The sequence below is a fragment of the Orbicella franksi genome, chromosome 2 (genome assembly GCF_964199315.1).
Source record: "Orbicella franksi chromosome 2, jaOrbFran1.1, whole genome shotgun sequence".
In the NCBI taxonomy this organism is placed as follows: domain Eukaryota; kingdom Metazoa; phylum Cnidaria; class Anthozoa; order Scleractinia; family Merulinidae; genus Orbicella; species Orbicella franksi.
This window is the reverse complement of record NC_138146.1, coordinates 5,567,012-5,584,511: the sequence shown is the minus strand read 5'-3', so window position 1 is coordinate 5,584,511 and position 17,500 is coordinate 5,567,012. Positions and strand designations below refer to the sequence as shown.

At 40.0% G+C, this 17,500-nt stretch overlaps 1 protein-coding gene across 2 annotated transcripts in view; it reads left to right on the top strand.

The window, feature by feature from the left end:
- Positions 1-17,500, top strand: part of LOC145477865 (uncharacterized) — a 47,732-nt gene that overhangs the window by 19,144 nt on the left and 11,088 nt on the right. The window contains exons 14-20 of one of the 2 annotated variants that reach the window (XM_081455720.1): positions 2,353-2,403; positions 3,019-3,288; positions 3,627-3,714; positions 6,334-11,157; positions 11,415-12,321; positions 12,404-12,492; positions 15,265-15,538. In XM_081455720.1, coding sequence (XP_081311846.1) covers positions 2,353-2,403; positions 3,019-3,288; positions 3,627-3,714; positions 6,334-11,157; positions 11,415-12,321; positions 12,404-12,492; positions 15,265-15,538 — 6,503 coding nt within the window. Of the gene's footprint in view, positions 1-2,352; positions 2,404-3,018; positions 3,289-3,623; positions 3,715-6,333; positions 11,158-11,414; positions 12,322-12,403; positions 12,493-15,264; positions 15,539-17,500 lie in introns of both variants that reach the window. The other variant, XM_081455719.1, reaches the window with a different exon arrangement.

Below are 17,500 nucleotides of genomic sequence, written 5' to 3'. Positions count from 1 at the left end.
AAAAATCGTTCTTATTGGAATAAGACGTGAATATCTACCGTATCGTCTCGTTAGCTCGAGAATACTGTTCTAGGAGGCGAACAATTCTTGAAACGTGGCTATTCTGAAGCTATTGTCAAGGATTTTTTTCTGCTTCAAGATTTTTATCAACATTGACAAGGGGAAGGGGAGTAGGCGGGCTTGCGCAGTTTTGGTCTTAAGAGAGGCTGCCTGTGAAGTCATCTGCTGTAACTGTCCCAACACTTTTGACCAGGATTGTAGTCTAAAATGAACAGCGAACATCCATCTTGTTTTGTTCGCGGGAGTCGGTCACGGAAGAGCGAATTTCAATGAAATATATATATAATTTGATTAAGCAATTAGCCAGAAATAGTTTGACCGCCAAAACAGTTTAGGGTTTAGCCAAACTCTAACCTTAAGTTTTAAGACTGAAGAAAAAAAGAAAAAAAGAAAAAAAAGCATTGAGCATTTCAGTTGTTTGAAACAGAAACATTCGCGCACAATGAACTATATGTATAGTACGTGCGTAACCTGGAAAGCAACCGTCCAGCACAGTAATTGTTCGAATTAACAGCTTACCGAGACACGCGCACTGTTGATGCCTCTTATTTATGATTTAAACTTTTAGGATTTGTTTACTTTCCTTTTCCGACTTCTGAGCAGGAGAAAAGGCACTAAATGTGCTGGTACAAATAAAAAGGTTTCACCGAAAATCGATCCGTCGAAATCAACAAATACAAATTTAATCACTGTAGCGTTCCTTCAGATCACGTAAGGCTACAAACCAACAATATCAACTTGTCATTGCGCTTAACAAATGAACTTAGAACGATTTTCTTTTTAGAACTCGTTCTTGTAATTAAAATGATCAAAGGAAGAACGACAGCTTAAAATGACATAGGAATAACACCCGAACTCCAAGTAAATTGCTTTTAATTGGCGTTTTTAATTAACGAAATTTCCAAAGCGATGACTTTCAAAATATTAAAGTTAAAAGTGGTCCATTGTGTTTTTCTTTTTTCACCCAAATGTTCTAAGATAGCCATCTGCGGTACGTTTGTTGGAAACGACTTATGTATTCAGGGTGACCGCCCGCGTCACGCAATTGTTTACATTCTCACGGCGGTTCAGGGAAAAATTTATGAGAAGCACAGGCCAAGGCGGGCGACTTAAAACCATTCGCCCAGAGATGTTTTTTGATTTTCAAACAGGTGGGTGTACAGTTAACCCGTAGAAAGTGTTTTCATGGTATTTAAAGTTATAGCCCATAGAAAAATATGGCGATATTTTAGTGCTATAACTCGTTTGCAACACAACGTAATATTTTGCGTTTCTGTTCGATCTCGTTTCGGGCTCAAAAGAAACCTCGATTTATTTTATTTTTCGCTCAGTCATACCATGAAGACCTGAGCTGAATGTAAAGACCATTGAAAGATTCTTAAGTAGCTGCTGTGCGACGCGCAAAGCAATCAAATTTTCAGAAAATTTAGCATAACAGGAAGTAGATTTTGAGCTCAATCGGGGCGAAATCGTTTTTCGCAAATTTCTCCCCAAAAAGGCTGCATTAGCAGAAACTAACTATGGTCCGTTTGTTTACTAGCTAGGGCCAACCTATGGGCAAAAAATGAGCAAGATCGATTTTGGTCCATAGTTATGGGCACTGGCTCTTAACTGATTCATCTTTAATCTACTATTATGCGTATTGTCATTATTTATGTATTTATTTAGTGTTATTACATAAATGTTGCTGGAACTGTAACTGTTATTATAACTGCATAGAAATAGAGAAATGAAAAAAAGACCAATTGCGAACGCCAGCATAAGTGTTTTTTTGGATCTAATCGTCCCGGTCTTAGTATCTCAGACATTTTATCCTCAGATTCTGAAACTTACTAGAATGACTAATAATTCTGCAACTTTAATAAATAACATGTCCAGTTCCCTAAGGCACCTTTGGCTATCAGTGGTTATATAGTCTGCGGTATCAGAGATCATTTGCTTAATATTTTTATCATTACATAATATTTTCTTAACCAAGCGTGAGTGCCGTACTGGGAGAATATCGGCCCGAGGCCTTGACAGTACTGACCGAGCGCAGCGAGGTCCGTACAAAAAAGACGGGGTAAATATATTTGTACGCTTGTATAGGTTTATTTCCTTTCTCCCCTAGCTTTTTTTCCGGATGGCCCAGCCACTTAGCACGACTGGCATTTGCTATGTGTAGCTGGCTGTGCTCTCTCTATCTGCAAATACTAAACCTGAAATCAATTTATTTGTCTAATAAGTAAATGTTGTTGCCAAAATGCTGAAGAATTACTCGCATAAATTTCATGATTTACTCTATGGAATTAGGTATGGATCCAAAGTCTGAAACAACTGGGAGTGATACTATACCAGTGGATGGTGAGTGATGGTATTTGGCTGTGACGTATATCGAATAGTTGATTTAACCCTTGTCAACAACTACTCTGCGAAAACGTAAACGTTTGTTGTTTGGTTATTTCAGTTAACCTTTATCAATGTCGAGTGCAGACGTTTCTGCTGCTTCCCTACCCCTATATTATTAAATGTTGAATCCTTCTTGGAGAAGTACCGTTTCTCCAATATGTTAGGAAGTTCAACATTCAGACGGGGAAGGAGAAAAAGGAAAGAAAGAAAACTGGTAACCGTGCCAACACTTTTGAGAAGTTTTTTCTTCCATCTTGTAACTCATTGCAGCTTCGTTGATGTAATCACTTCTTGGCCCAAATGTGCCCCTACAACCGCTATCCAGCTAAAACTAGGGAATAATCTTCTGAAAACATAACAAAAAAAAAAAAATTATTAACATTCCTCCAAAATCAGTGCTGCAGCTAGACATTGAACTTTTACCGAAATACGCTGCGAAATGAGTGTTAAATCAACAAACACTCACCAAGCATTTAGGTGCAACAGTAATGGAAACGCAAAGATGATAGCCCAAACAATTTTGATTTTTGATGGTCTGAGTTTATTTACATATGATTTTATTTCTTACAGTCCCCTCTAAATGGAAGAAGGCCCGGGTCGCCAAATGGGTGGACGACGTTTGCGATGAGTATGAAATTGACCAGGAGGACGTCAAAGAATTGAAGCTACTGAATGGAGCTGGTCTCTCCTGTCTTCCAAAGGAAGATTGGATTCGTAGATCACGCCAAGGAGACTTTATGTTCATGAAATGGAATGAATTGGTCCAAAGACTCTCAGGGCTGAACGAGGAAACAAGACCTTCTACTTCCGACATGGATACATTACATGCAAAATCAAAAGGTAATTAAAACATGGTAATCACTGAGATCAATCTGTGAAGGCTTACATTACAAGCTCGATAATTGTTAAGGGCCCATGCACAGATTTTCTCGCGTTCAGTTGTTGTGTTCTTAAGAACTTGAACTTAATCTATTGTATGTTTTTCCAACGTTTAATTTCTGCAACACTGAATATTCCAGACTTTTGTTGTTCTTGAAGTGAATAACGCCGCCCAGTAGATAAGTGTAAACCAGAGAGTGATTCTATCCGGCGGATAGCGTTACGCAACCTTTGAACAGCCGGAAATTTGTCCCCAACCTTACAAAAATAACAAACTTTATTCTTCCCTTATTAAGCAGATGCAACTGAACTTAAAAGTTCCATAGGCAGAGTGACGGATGTCGAAGACGAAAGCACTATGGTTCCTGTCGAAATTACCCAAAACAAGTAAGAAATAGTTATCAACAATTTGACTTGTGACTTATTTCTTTCATAAAGAAGAAGAAAAAAAAACAGAGGTGGACGCTCCTTACGACGCAAGAAGGAAAATAACGCACTATTTACTGAAAACGTTTGGGGCGTTTTTTTTTAACTGAAAACGTTTGAGAACGTTTTGATACTGTTTACTGAAAACGTTTTGGCGATATAAACTCTATTTTGCTCCACAAACTTCTTCAGTTGTTTACTAAGGTAGATATACACGCAAAACCCTCCAAAGACACCTCAAGGAACAGTCACACGCAAAACCCTCCAGAATCACCTCAGGGAGCAGTCACACGACGCCTTATGCCATTACTGTTCCAAGAATATAGACTAAGCGTAGTTATTAGTTCTTCTGGCTTATCCTCTGAACCATTTTAGATATCTGCCTCAAAATGGTGTTGTTAGAGTAAACAGCAGGAACTTTCATCTGTACGCACTGGAACTTGTCCCCGTGCTCCTCTATGCAATGTCTCCATTTAACAAATGGTAAACGCCATAGCGTGTACTATTGAGTTATGGTGCACGCGGAAGGTTGCTAAGCACGAAAGAAGCGTAAGAGTCGCACGAGGCGATAGCCGAGTGCGACTCTAGCTTCTTGAGTGCTTAGCAAACCTCCCAAGTGCATCCATAACTCAATAGTACACGCTACGGCGTTTACCATTTGTTTTATAACATAACATTGAGACATTGGAACAACAGAAGTCCTTTTATTGAGCTACATCACAAAAAAATGTTCGTGTAGTCTTACATGACAAGAGAAAACAAGCGCGCGAAAATTCATTCATGACAACCGACTGCACACCAGTAACTCAATAAAGTTTCATCTTCACACAACTGTGAAGACAGTTTCGCATTTCTGGGAGAAGGACGTCGGCCATTACTTTGGAAACAATGTCTGTCAAAAGATTTGCTTTGTAAACATTAGCACACACGTCAGCAGCGTACACCCATAGGCAAATAGTAGATGCTAAATTAACCAATCAGAGCGCGCGCTTTGCTTTAGTTATGTTATAAAGAAAGTTAACGGACCATGGCTCTCGGTGTTTTATTTCTCTCTTAAACGCACTTTCCGACGTCTCCCCCATTACGTGTCACTGCATCTTCATACTTAACGCCATTTCCATCACGTCAGGTACTATTCCCTCTGTCTTGTACGTGACCAATTCTAATCGAGTAACTTGCCGTTGCTCTTCAGTTTACACCGTGAGAGCATAACTGACAGTTTCATCCTTGGAGGCAATTGCTTTTCTATTTTGAGAATGATATATTTGGAGAACCATTTCATTCACATGCTATAATGCCTCTCCACCATTGACAAAAGGTTGCTCTGACTGAGCAAAAAGAGAGGAACTTCCGATCCTGCTTGAACATCGTCCTGTTTGCACTCTAGACTATGGTCTACATTACATCTATAACCTCCTTTGAGGTGACCATTCCTTGTGATATTGCATGGAATATAAGATAAGAAATTGGTAGGGCTCCTGCGCATTCACATATTGAGGTCATCCGTATTTTAGTCGTTCTCTGAATAGTCCAATCAAATCGAGATTTGTGCGAACACTCCGGTTATCTTGAATTATCTTAAAAGAATGAAATTAGATAACATCGATTGGAGGTCAACATTTACTCTTATTGGACAAACATGTCGTGAAAATAAATTGAGAGAATTTAACTTTAGGCAAAATGGATTGAAAAAGATTATCATAGGGCACGGGGATGTGTTCTCTCACCTCATTTTCTCTTGCTTTAAGCTGATTCATAGACTAGCTGTTACAAAGAAGGAATTATGTACCTATGGTTTACAAGACGAAAACAAATGTTTATACTGTAAAGAGTCGGACTCGATCCTTCATACCTTTGTTGAATGTCATTTTACTTAAGACTTCTATACAAAAGTTGTCGATTGGTTCAATATATACAAAATTCATTTGTACTTTCTCTCTTAAGTCTCATGAGATATTGTTTGGAATAGTAATAAATATTTCTGAAAACAGCGTTGTGAAATTTAATTACTGTTTATTAAATGCAAAATATTACTTATACTGTCAGAAAGTGTACTCTAAGCGTTGCAACATGAGGAGTTTGTTATAAAGGTAGAACAAAAGCTGATCATTGAAAGTCGTCTGAAGAGAAAGATTCTTGTATGAGATGCCTCTGACCCTAATGCATTCTATCCATATTTTATGCTCGACTATAGTGACTATGTAAGTAAGATAGTGCTCGACTTGTAATTTTATTTTAAGTATGTTCATTGTAATTTTATTTTGTTGTAACCAATAAAAAATCTTTGTTTTTGCCAAAACAAAAACAAAAAAATCTTGAGACCAACAGTTTTGCGCTGATAGTATTTAGTTAAGATGTAAGGTGTCTTGTTTCTGCACTTAGACGAGCTCGATCTTCGCAAATCTATTTACCTATACATGCTGTACATGTTGAACACCCAGTTAAAAATAGCATGCTTTTTCACTGCATTGTGAACTCGCATTATCCGACAGATTTGATTTTGATACTTATGACATGAAGTCGTCTAAACGATAATCTAAATTATTTATTAATTCTAATTATCTTTGTGTTTGGCCTTAGATCTGATGAAGGAGAAAAAATTGGACCCTTTGGTGAAAAAGCGACATTTGATGATTTTGAGGACCTTCTCTCCATTGATCACATAGCCAGCCAAATGCCCAGCATGGGTGATGTGATCACAGTTACTGGCCTTTGTTCGTCAAGACCTAACAACAGAGGAGGTGCTGGATCGGTGTTACTGAGGAACGATCCTCCGACAGGCAGTGCCCAGCGGTTTCTACAACTGAAAGTTGACATCCGAGCAAACCCAACTTCAAATGTTTTGACAAAGTACATAGTGGGGAATGTGCTTGACCTTCAATTTGGAGACGACCTTGTCATTAGAGGGCGTGTAGAAACACTTGACCAGGGATTTAAAAGCAAAAGAGAAGGATATACTATTCTTCCTTTTAAACTTGTCGTCGATTCTGATTATCATGCTGCCGTCAGGAAGAAAGTCGAAAAAATAAAACCTCAATTGTGTACTTCTTGGTCTAAGGCTAATCTCCCTTTTCCTGCGGAGTTAGATTCGCATCCCCTTTGGCAAGGTGACAAACTTTTGAAGGATAAAGATGTCGTATGGCTCCCTCCTGAGACCAGCCAACAGAAAATTAAGGAATTTGCCGTTGCAGCAAGAAATTGTAGAACAACTGACATACTGGTGGGTGTCAAGCCGAATGGTAACCTTATTGGTGAAAAAATGCTTCTGGCAGAAGTCGGTAAGAGGAGGGAAGAGTTATGTACAGCAATCAATTCCATACTGCCAAGTTGTGACCGTGCAATTCGATATTGTGAAAACGCAAGTGACGCTACTCACATGGTTGCAGACGGTAAATCATCGTTTGTCGCTTTTATGTGGCTGCAGGACCGTAAAGAAGATTACAGTGAAGGGTTCGAGGATGAAAACATTAGAATTTTAATCCATGTCCACGTCACTAAAGGAGATAAACCTGTGTATTTTGCGCAGGAGGAGGATACACATGCATATGTTCGTGTCGGAACAAGGACAAAGAAACTAATGGATTTCGACGATTTGCTCAGTCGACTAGAATCGTTAGCTTGGCGGAACATGTCAGAAATAAACATTCAGCAAGAAATAGACAAGGCCTCAGTTTTGCAGAAGAGCACAGAGAAGTATGAGCTTTTCAAAAACCTTCGCTTAGAAAGTGACCAAAGAGAGTTTAAAGCCATCTACGGAGATCCCAAAGATATCATATTGAAAGATTATGTTGATAGATATACAGCAGCATTTTTGAGCACCGAAGGTGGCGACATTTACTTTGGAGTGGAGGAAGATCACTCAACGAACTTTGGACACGTTCTCGGGGTTCTACTGTCAAGTGAGGAAAGAAAAGAATTATTAAGAGAAAGTGCGAAAATAGTGTGCAAGTTCTGGCCCTCGGTTCACAGCAGCCAGTACTTTATTAGATTTGTGGACCTCGAGTGTCAAGGTGGTCTTACCAAACACGTCTTAAAATATCCAAAGACGTCTCAAAAGGGACAAGGCCAACATATTCTCCTGTTTACTGGCGAACAAAAAGCTGCGAAAGTGCAGAGTCTTGCAAAACAAATAGCAAGCAAGTTGAAGCCAGGAAGTGGGAAATTGTCACTGTTAAGAGTTAAAGCGTCTCGCTACTGCTTAATTAACGAGCATCCAGAGATGATCAACACCGAACAGCTATTGGCAGACCTAGAGAAGGACCACAACTTCACGTCAAAGATAAAGCTGGAAGAAATCGAAGAAACAGAACTAAGCAAGGTCTTAAGAGACCTTTGTGTAGTTCACTTAAATGTCAAGAAGTCTCCATACCCGATTCATCTGTGTCATCCGCCGCTTTCTTTGTGTTTTGATTCCAGTAGAGGTCTTCAACCAATGCAGCCTTCAGAACTCTTGGCACGTTTTAAAACAAGCAAAAGCGATTTTGATATTGAGAAGTTTCTCCGTTCTGTTGATAACTTTGATAGAGGATTTAACTCATTCATTTTAATGGCTTCCCCGTTCACCTTTTTAAACGAACAGGACATATATGGTTTGGTCATTCCAGAGTGGCTTTTAGTCCTTGATTTTGACCAGCATCCGCATGACAATGGACATCTCTTCGACGTCTTCCAGAAGCAACATGATCTTCACCAGGCAGAAAGGAATCTTTTTCTCAAGACCCCCCTTGACCGTAAATTAGACATAAACCCAGACAATGGTACTAGTTGGTGCGCAGTTAGGGGCTACCAAGAACTAGCTCATACCCTTTCTGAAGAAAGCCATGGAGAATGGAACATATCACATGGGCAAAGGGTTAAAACCCATCTCAGTGATGAGCTTATTGTGCAAGTAAATCCGAACCAACTAGTTGTTGTCTGTCTTTTTGACGATGATCACGAAGATCTTGTACCATCTATGCATTTACTCCTGGAACACGTTTTCTCTATATGGAGCAGGACAAGTATAATATTTGTTTGCCCAAATAGAAGATCAGAGACGCTGATGATGAATAAACTTATCGAACCCCTTCACAAGAGTTATGGAAACAGAATAAAGAAAGACAATGTGTTTGTCGTGTCACCGCAACATCTTGCCCGGCATCTAGCGGTAAAACTACCGGCACCTTACTGTCCAGAGAATGCATTTCAATTACCAAAGAAAGTGCATCTCTATGATGGTGACCGCACAATTCCCGAAACTCTTCCACAGAATATCAGACAAGCAGTGCATGGCCACTTGCAGATCATGTACCTAAAATCTGGCAAGGAAGCACCTCCCGAGGACATCGAGAAAGCAAGGGAAGACTTTTACTCGGGCTCTGAGATAAGTTCTGTCGGGCTTGCTCATGGAATAGGCATCCATCGTCAGAAGATTAAGGATCTTAAGCGCGAGCTCAAAGTTATGCTTAACGACAAGAAGTCACATGTCTGCATGATTGTTCTAAAAGCTGAAAGAGGATCTGGCGCAAGCACCTTGTGCTTGCAGTTCCTCTATGAAAATCATGAAAAATTCCCTTGTGCTAAATTAATTGAGTTTCACGAAAGTCTTGTCACGAACATTGAAAAAATTAACCAACAGACAAAACTGCCCCTACTACTCTTTGTGGACAGCGAAATGGCCAGTCTACAAGACTTTACCGACTTTAAAAATGAAGCGGAAAGAAGAAATATCCACGTGGTCTTCATTGTTGTTGAATCAGATGTTTTCTACAGTACCAGAAACACAACTGGTAAACAAGGCCGTGGCAGGAAAAAAGGTTCAAAGTTGACTGCAACGCCATATTCAGCTGGCTCATCCCCTTACCAAATTATTGAACTAAGCCGAGAACTTGAGAAAAGTGAAATTCCCCATTTGGTTGACCAGCTTCGCCAAATAAAAAGTATACCTGAGGACAAGGGAGGACAGCTGAAAAATCTGCAGGAGAAAGCTGAAACCGAAAGCAGCCTTCGAAAGTTTGCTTATTTCAGTTTGACGATATTCGGGAAGAAATATACTGGTCTCACAGATTATGTGTCTTACCGATTGAGCAAGACCAACGAAATTGAAGCAGAGATTCTGGAATTTCTTTCCTTGACGCATGTTTTTACAGACCATCGTTTTCCAGTGAATGCATTAGCAGGCATGCTCCAGACAAAAGTTGTTATTTTGGAAAGTGTGTTCACAAATAATGACGTAACAGAGCTCTTGAGCCCACCAGTTCAAGGAAAAGGGGAAAGAAGAATATCGTTTGGAGAGGTTGCAGAGGAAATTTTAAAGCAAAGGGCAGCAAAGAAAAAGATGGAATTTGAGGTCTTTTTAAGTGACCTTGCCCTAAGAATAGCACAGAAGGTTCTCGCACCAAGAGAACCGAGCAAAATGCTAGAGAGAATCACAAGGCGTCTTTTTGTTACCAGTGAGTATGAAAGCAAAAAATTTTCTTCATTGGTGCGCACATTAAAGGACTATAGCAAAGATGTTGCTCGAGATACAATGAAAGGCCTAGTTACGATTTTTCAAGAGGGCACGTCGATGTGGGCCCACCTGTTAGCTCACTTGGCAAAATTCCATATGATAGAATATCGTGCTTTTGACGAAGCTTCCACTTGTATCGAGAGAGCACTGAAAGAGCAGCCTGACGATGTCCTCCTGCATCACATACGTGGTGACATCATACGTCTCCACATTCAGAATTTGAAAGAAAAAGAGGATCTTGACGTCAAAGAAGTACTCAAACACGCCATAGTCAGCAGTTCATGCTTCCAAAAGGTACGGGAGAAACGTCCTTTAGTAGAATACGGCTACACATCGGATGCTCTGGTGCGGCGTATTGTTATGCAAGCTGTTGTAAAGACCCTGGGTGCAGAGGCAGTTTTTACAGATTATTTGACCAAATTTCTGGAGGAGATGAGAAGTCCTAACAATAGAGATCCTCTTCACGAAGAAGAGAAGTTTATCCTCGCCCTTATCCCTGACGCCTTCGACTTTCTTCGTGATGTAGCTGTCAGTGAGCATACCGATCAGCTAAAGAAGTCCTTATTAAAAGAAATGGGACATCTAGATGCAGTAAAAGGATTTTGTGAGGAGTTAAGGAGTCAAATGAAAGAATCAAGTGACTCTGGTTGGATAGATGAGGTGGTTAGGCGCACAACAAATCTAGTGAACATTTTGGAAATGGAAACTGGGAACTTGACAACTGAGCAGATAGATGAATGGATGGCCAACTTAGAGATACACACCAAGGTTAGGCATGATGAGCACTGGATGAAACTGTGGATACGTTATATTAGAGCTTCCTCTAATGTACCTTCCCTGGTTGGTGTGCAGAAAGAGATTGAAGCATGGATGGGAACGACTAAAGGGTTATCGCTCTATGCAAACTTTTACAAGTAAGACAATTGTATACCAAATATATTAATTAAGACAAACCCATCCAAACCCAAACCGTGGGCTCTTGGATGTATGAAAGTTGAGTTTAACTCTAACAAGATCTAATGGATGCTAGTCTTATTGCTGGTATAGAATCATCGACCGACGCTTCTTTCGGTTATCAGTCTTCCAGATATTATCCAGCTTGGGGAAGTAATGCTATATGTTATTTGCTTCTTATATCTAGTGTTCAACGATGTTTTATCTTTGGTTTCAGCTATGTGGTAGCAGTTCTCATAGCCTTGAAAGACCCGACAGACAAAGAGAAAATGGAAAAAGCATGTAAAGCAATCGAGGAAATGAAGCGTAAACGTTACGTAAGAAAGCCTGGCACTGCATCTCCAGTACACTCTCTTCCGCTGGAGTGGCTTAATCCTAAAGAGGGTCGACATATCAACTCAATTGACTCGCTACTACACCATGACGATCTAGTCAAGGAGTACTTGAACTGTAACTCCAGTACATCGTCTACTCAAACTCGAGTCGGTCGTGAAATAATTGAACGAGCTCTCTTCGAAAGAGACATACGAACATTTCAAGGGGAAGTTGGCGGCATTGAGGCAGATTGGAAAGGAAAGATTTACTTGAAAAGGTATATTCCAGTTCATTTTATACCATCCAATGTCATACCGGGTATGCCTTCAACTGGTGATACAGTGAAGTTTGCCCTGTCATTTGGACTGAATGGCCCTCAGGCTTGGGCTGTTGTTTGCCAACCGGGCATGGTCAAGGTACGTAAAGCAGAAAATATTCGGCCTGTGAAAGAGTTGGATATAGAGGAACAAAGTTCAGGTCTTGAAAGCTGTGATGAGGAGGACATGGAAGTTCATATAGATAGACCACTATTTCGGAAAAATATACCAAAGAGTTCAACACAGCGAGGTCAATTTGACTGGGAAGTACATGTTGGCGAACAGCTTCAAGGAATTGTGTCCTTCACTAGTATGAAAGGATATGGAAAAATCCAGAACCCTAAAATAACAGGAAAGTTGTTCTTCCACGCCTCACAGATTGTTCCGCCGGTGTCATCACTTAAAGATCTTCCAGACAATGCTGTTGTGTCTTTTACTGTTGACAAAACGGATAGTCGTGGAGTACGGGCCACGAACGTCAAAGTTATAGAGGTATTGGATATTGCTTTGCAACTCTTATTGGAAAGGAAATGACTCAGTAAAACAGGTTTTTTCCCTACTTAATTTTTTGCAGAATCTTGATGAATACCTTCCCGAAATAAGAAAGTTCTTAAGGGACGTACAAGACGAGGAAGATAATTCTGTGGCACCAGCTAAAAACAAGTAAGCGAAATTATTGTCAGAAGTAACAATAAGAACCCAATGAGGCATCCTGTAATAACCCCAGTGACCCCTCTTCAGTACCGATCAATGTGACTGTGAGTCTACTGTAATGTGTTTAACTCGTCATTTAATCTATTTGTAGTTGTAGGTATGGAACGAATTTCATTTCTTGGAACTTTCTTTCGCTACTTTGCGTACTTTAAACTTATTTGGTGAATCCGTTGAATAGTGTATAAAATGCGGTTATTGAAGTTGTTGACGCCCGGCGAAGCAATTAAGAGTGCCTGCCTGTAAAAATCAGGCAAATTCTTAATTTCGCGGTAAGGGTTGAAAATTCGATTTCGCTCATATTCCTATGGTAGATAGGCTAGCGCATGACAAAAACTGCTGGATAGTTTTTTTGGCAAAATATCCTTTTATTTCAAAGAAATATGCAAATTACCAAATTCCGTTAAAATTATCAGTTGACGCACCATTTTATTTAACAAGTTTGAGAGCCTCGCATGCAAAACCATATCATTCTTCCGTCTTTAATATACTCAAATACTTTTATGCAATGTTAATTGTGTACTGGGTTGATTTTAGGGAATGTTGCGGTTTTTGTTGGGTGCAAAATAATTAAATTTCGAAGACATGTATTTCATTCACTTAAAAGTACTTCGTAAAAATGATTGATTTTCACCATGTGCGAAACCTTCAAATGGCTTAAGCCTCTGGGGGTTGAATCGCAGAAGGATGGTCTACAGATTCCTGTAAAATTGCTTTGGGCAAATGATTGAGCGACGCGAGAGATTTTCAAAGTATGTTAAAAATGCCGATATTTGACCATCCGTCGTCAAATTTCAATTTACGGGTTAGAGATATATTTTAGCACCCGTCACATGTCTTGAGCTATATTAAGTTGAAATAGACACAGAGCTGATAATTTCGAAATGTTCTAACCTTATTTGCTGTAAAAGGCAGGTCCAAAAGCCGATTTGACGTGTTTCTGTCACCATTCCTCGCACATAAAGCAGAAGTATGCTTTTGTTTACACAACGTCTGATGTACATCGCCAACTGTCAACTTATTTAATGGTCGAATACCATGAATCTGTGACCCTCTTTCGACACATATGACCACCACTGCATCTAGGTCAAAAACGGCTAAGGGATTTGTTGATAGTTGCTTGCTTTGCACTACACCAAAATATTACGTTTGAACATCGTTTGATCTATTGCTGCTTGAATCCTTGCTTGCAGCGGTTCGTCGTTTGTTCGTCACGCAATGCTGATATCGCATTTTAGAGGGTAAGGGTAGGACAATTTCTATCCTAATAAGTAGGGCTCCCTAAGGCTTGGAACCATAGGGAGCACGCAATCTTGTTGAGTAGGAAGAGATTAAATTAAGCAATGAAAAGAATAAATAGTTAACCATTGCCTGTGTTGTCATCTTTTACAAGACCACCGCTACCCACACCCCCTGCATAAATAGTGTAACCCTAAACTCGTACCTAGGTCTTTTCGCGCTGTGCAATTATTTTTGGTTTACATATAATACAGTGGGCTACCCCCGGGGAAATGGGGGGTGGTCGCTTAATAGGGGTTGGCCGCTTAATAGAGGTTGGTGTACCTTGAATATCTTTTCACTATCTGGTTATAACTTTCTTAGTGAACATGGAGTCAATTTAAGACAATCATTATAGACGTCATCCTGGGAGACCCAGGAGCAGTTAGTGGGAGCGGGGAAAAGTCTAAACGGGTGAGAAAAAAGTTCACAAAGACCCGTTTAGACTTTTTCCCCGTTCTCACTAACTGCCCCGGGGTCTCAGAGAATGACGTCTATCATGATTGTCTTGAATTGACTCCATGTTTACTAAGAAATTTAGCGGAGACCCAGGGGCAGTTAGTGGGGGCGGGGGAAAAGTCTAAACGGGTCTTCGCGAACTTTTAGACTTTTCCCCGCAACATTCCCTAAAATCAACCTAGTACACAATTAAACATTGTACAAAAATATTTGAGTGTTTTAAGGACGGAAGAAGATATGATTTTGCATGCGAGGCTCTCAAACCTGTTTAATAAAATGGTACGTCAAATGACGATTTTAACGGAATTTGGTAATTTGCATATTTCTTTGAAATAAAAGGATATTTTGCCCAAAAAAATACCAGTAGTCTTTGTCATGTCCTAGCCTATCTACTGTAAAAACATAAGCGGAATCGAGTTTTTGATCCTTGCCGAGTTATTTTCCATATTTATGGCCAGGGACTCTTAACAGCTTGATTTACTCGATTAGCCTTAGCTTATCTTGGTCAACCAAAATAGCTGGCGACTGTACCACGCCGGGACAAAGAATACACTAAAATATGGTCTCAACTGAATTGGGTTGAAGACGTGATCAACTCTCTCTGGCTATTCCTTCTGAAACGTACGTAACAGTGGCGTAATTTAGGGTGCGACAGAACCTTTTTTGTCGGTGTAGGGAAGGCAAGCACGGTCGGTTGCTTTGTTTTGATGATACTTTTATAGATATTGGTGTGTAGCAGAAAGTTCTCGAGACGTGATTCCTTTTTAACCGCATAATATTTACGTCTATTAAAAACTGCGTAGAGCCATGACTCGACAGTTCTTTTTAGCTTTTTCGATGTCTTTCGCGATTTAAGATAAAAAAGTGAAGTAAGGAATTGTTGAATAAAACCATAATCGATAAAATTCTGACATTCACTGCTTTTCCCGTTGTGGGAGTTTTTTTTTTTTTTTTTCTAGTTTCTGAACAGTATAAATTGTTTTATAGTTGGGGAGGAAGGGACCAAGCCAAATTGTTAAAAAGCCCTATGCAATCAGGCCGTCAAGAGGGAATAGTGATTCGCTTGCTGCCTAATCCCGAGAACGCCAATCATGGTTTCATAGAGGTCACTGAAACAGGCGAAAACGTATTCTTCCATCAACGCGAGTCGGAAATTACAGCTTCGGATATGAAAAGAATATCAGTTGGAACAAAAGTACAGTTCAGCATTGCGAGAAACAGACGTGGCGACAAGTACATTGCCAAAAACGTTTACATTCAGGTAAGTGTAATGATCGTGATTACAGAAACGCAAATCCTGGAGGGGGGCATGCTTTTTAATCCTCTAAATTAATTTTTGTTAGCATTTTGAGATTCCTGTGGATGTGATGATTGTGCTTGGTTGTAGTATTCAAAGCACCTTTTGGATGTCAAAGTCCGCGCATTTTATTTGTTGCACGTTGAATATGTTGTTACGGGGATGGCGGGACGTATTTTGAATTGGGGGGGAGGGGGGGTGGGGGGAGCCTTACAAGCGAACGCCAAGGAGCTAACTTGTAGGTGGTCTGGAGATATTTGTAACATTCGTATTTTATGCATTTTTTGCTAGCAATTTGGGGGGGGGGGGGGGGGGTGTAGTCCCCCAGCCTGCGGTCCCGGCCACGCCGTCCCTGTGTTAAACATTGCTGTGTTTTGTGACGTGTTGTCAACTGAAACGTCCGTCACGTTTTTTTCGAGCTGGCCAGGCGAAAGCCCGGGAAAATAAAGGGTTCGGAAACCTTCTAAGTGTTAATTGTGTCCGGAAAAAAATTGACTTTCCACGAAAACATTACACCAGCTTTCCATTAGTGAGGGGAAAGTATCGCTAATCCCCAGGAAAATTTGGAAAGCATATTAAAGGCGTTTGACACACTTCTGCGCATATGCGGTAATTTGGTTTCTCATCTGACGGAACAGTTTTCAAAGTTGATATTTGTGTGAAAAATCCTTCTCCATCGACCTTGTGAGGCGTGTGAAAATAGTAATACCGATATTGAAGAACCACATAGTTATCCATGAATGATTTAAATTGCATATCTTGTGTTTTGAGTTAAATACCGTCGAGAAATACGATGTCCTCGAGAGGGAGTTTTCGAAGCGGCTAAAGACGAAAGCTTCTTTCCCCCGTAGCCGTCTTGTTTCGAAAGAAAGAAAAAAAAAAAAACGGAGAAAAGATGGGATGAAGAACATCGGGAGCTTTATATAGCTGCAGATGTGCATGCAAGCTAGAAGAAAGTAAAGCATATGTGTTGTATAGCTAGTTTTCACATGACGTCACCAAAATTCGAACTATAAAACTATTGATCTTCCTGAGATTTTACTTAAATGATGTTTAAGAGCAGCTGAAAACTAATATTCATACAAATTTTCGCTCCGAATGGGTTCTTGGTTTTGTGATACACTACGCTTAAATTTCATTTTACATGACGGCCTAGAGAGCTGTCATGATGGTTAAAAAAGTGACTTATTTCAGAGAACCTGGCTATCTGAAGAGTTGATGTCTTAGAAAAAGTATTATTTTAATGTTTTAGAGTTCCTCGAGGGATAAATTCACGCTTTTGTAGCAAAACCCCGTAACAGATGTTTCTGTTGGTTGCCAGCCGCCATGTTGGTGCCCATACGGATGGGCACCAGCATGGTGTCTCCATACAAATCTCTATAAATTTGGGTAAAAAATTTCTCCGCATAACTCGCATAAGAAAAATTGCTGTGACCAGAATTTTGGCGAGAGTCTTTGCATATTTACCTTCTTTCATTTCCCAGATTCTGGACTTTATCTATTGACCGGTTTTGATTTTTATTTTGATCTATTTTGAATTGCGTGACATTGAAAACCAGCAATTCAGCGGACACGGCCTTCACACAACATAAACCTGAAAAATATTCTTTACAAACAAAACGTCAAAAGCCGGCGGGTAAAGGGATTTCCGAAAGGCACGTGAAACTTCAAGCTGACCTGCGGCGAATTCGTTATAGTTTTACGAAGTATTACGATTTCTACTGGTTAAAAATAAAAATGGTATCAGTCAGGACCGCACATGCGCTTTATCGTCACAATGGCCCTTAAAGTGCTTTTACGATCAAATTGTGGAATACCTTTCTTTTTGCTCCGATCGGTAGTTAACCTTCTACAGAACATAAATTCCAAGACATATTCTCATACGTTGAAGAAAAGTGTATTTTTTCGGCGCTGAAACTCAATAAA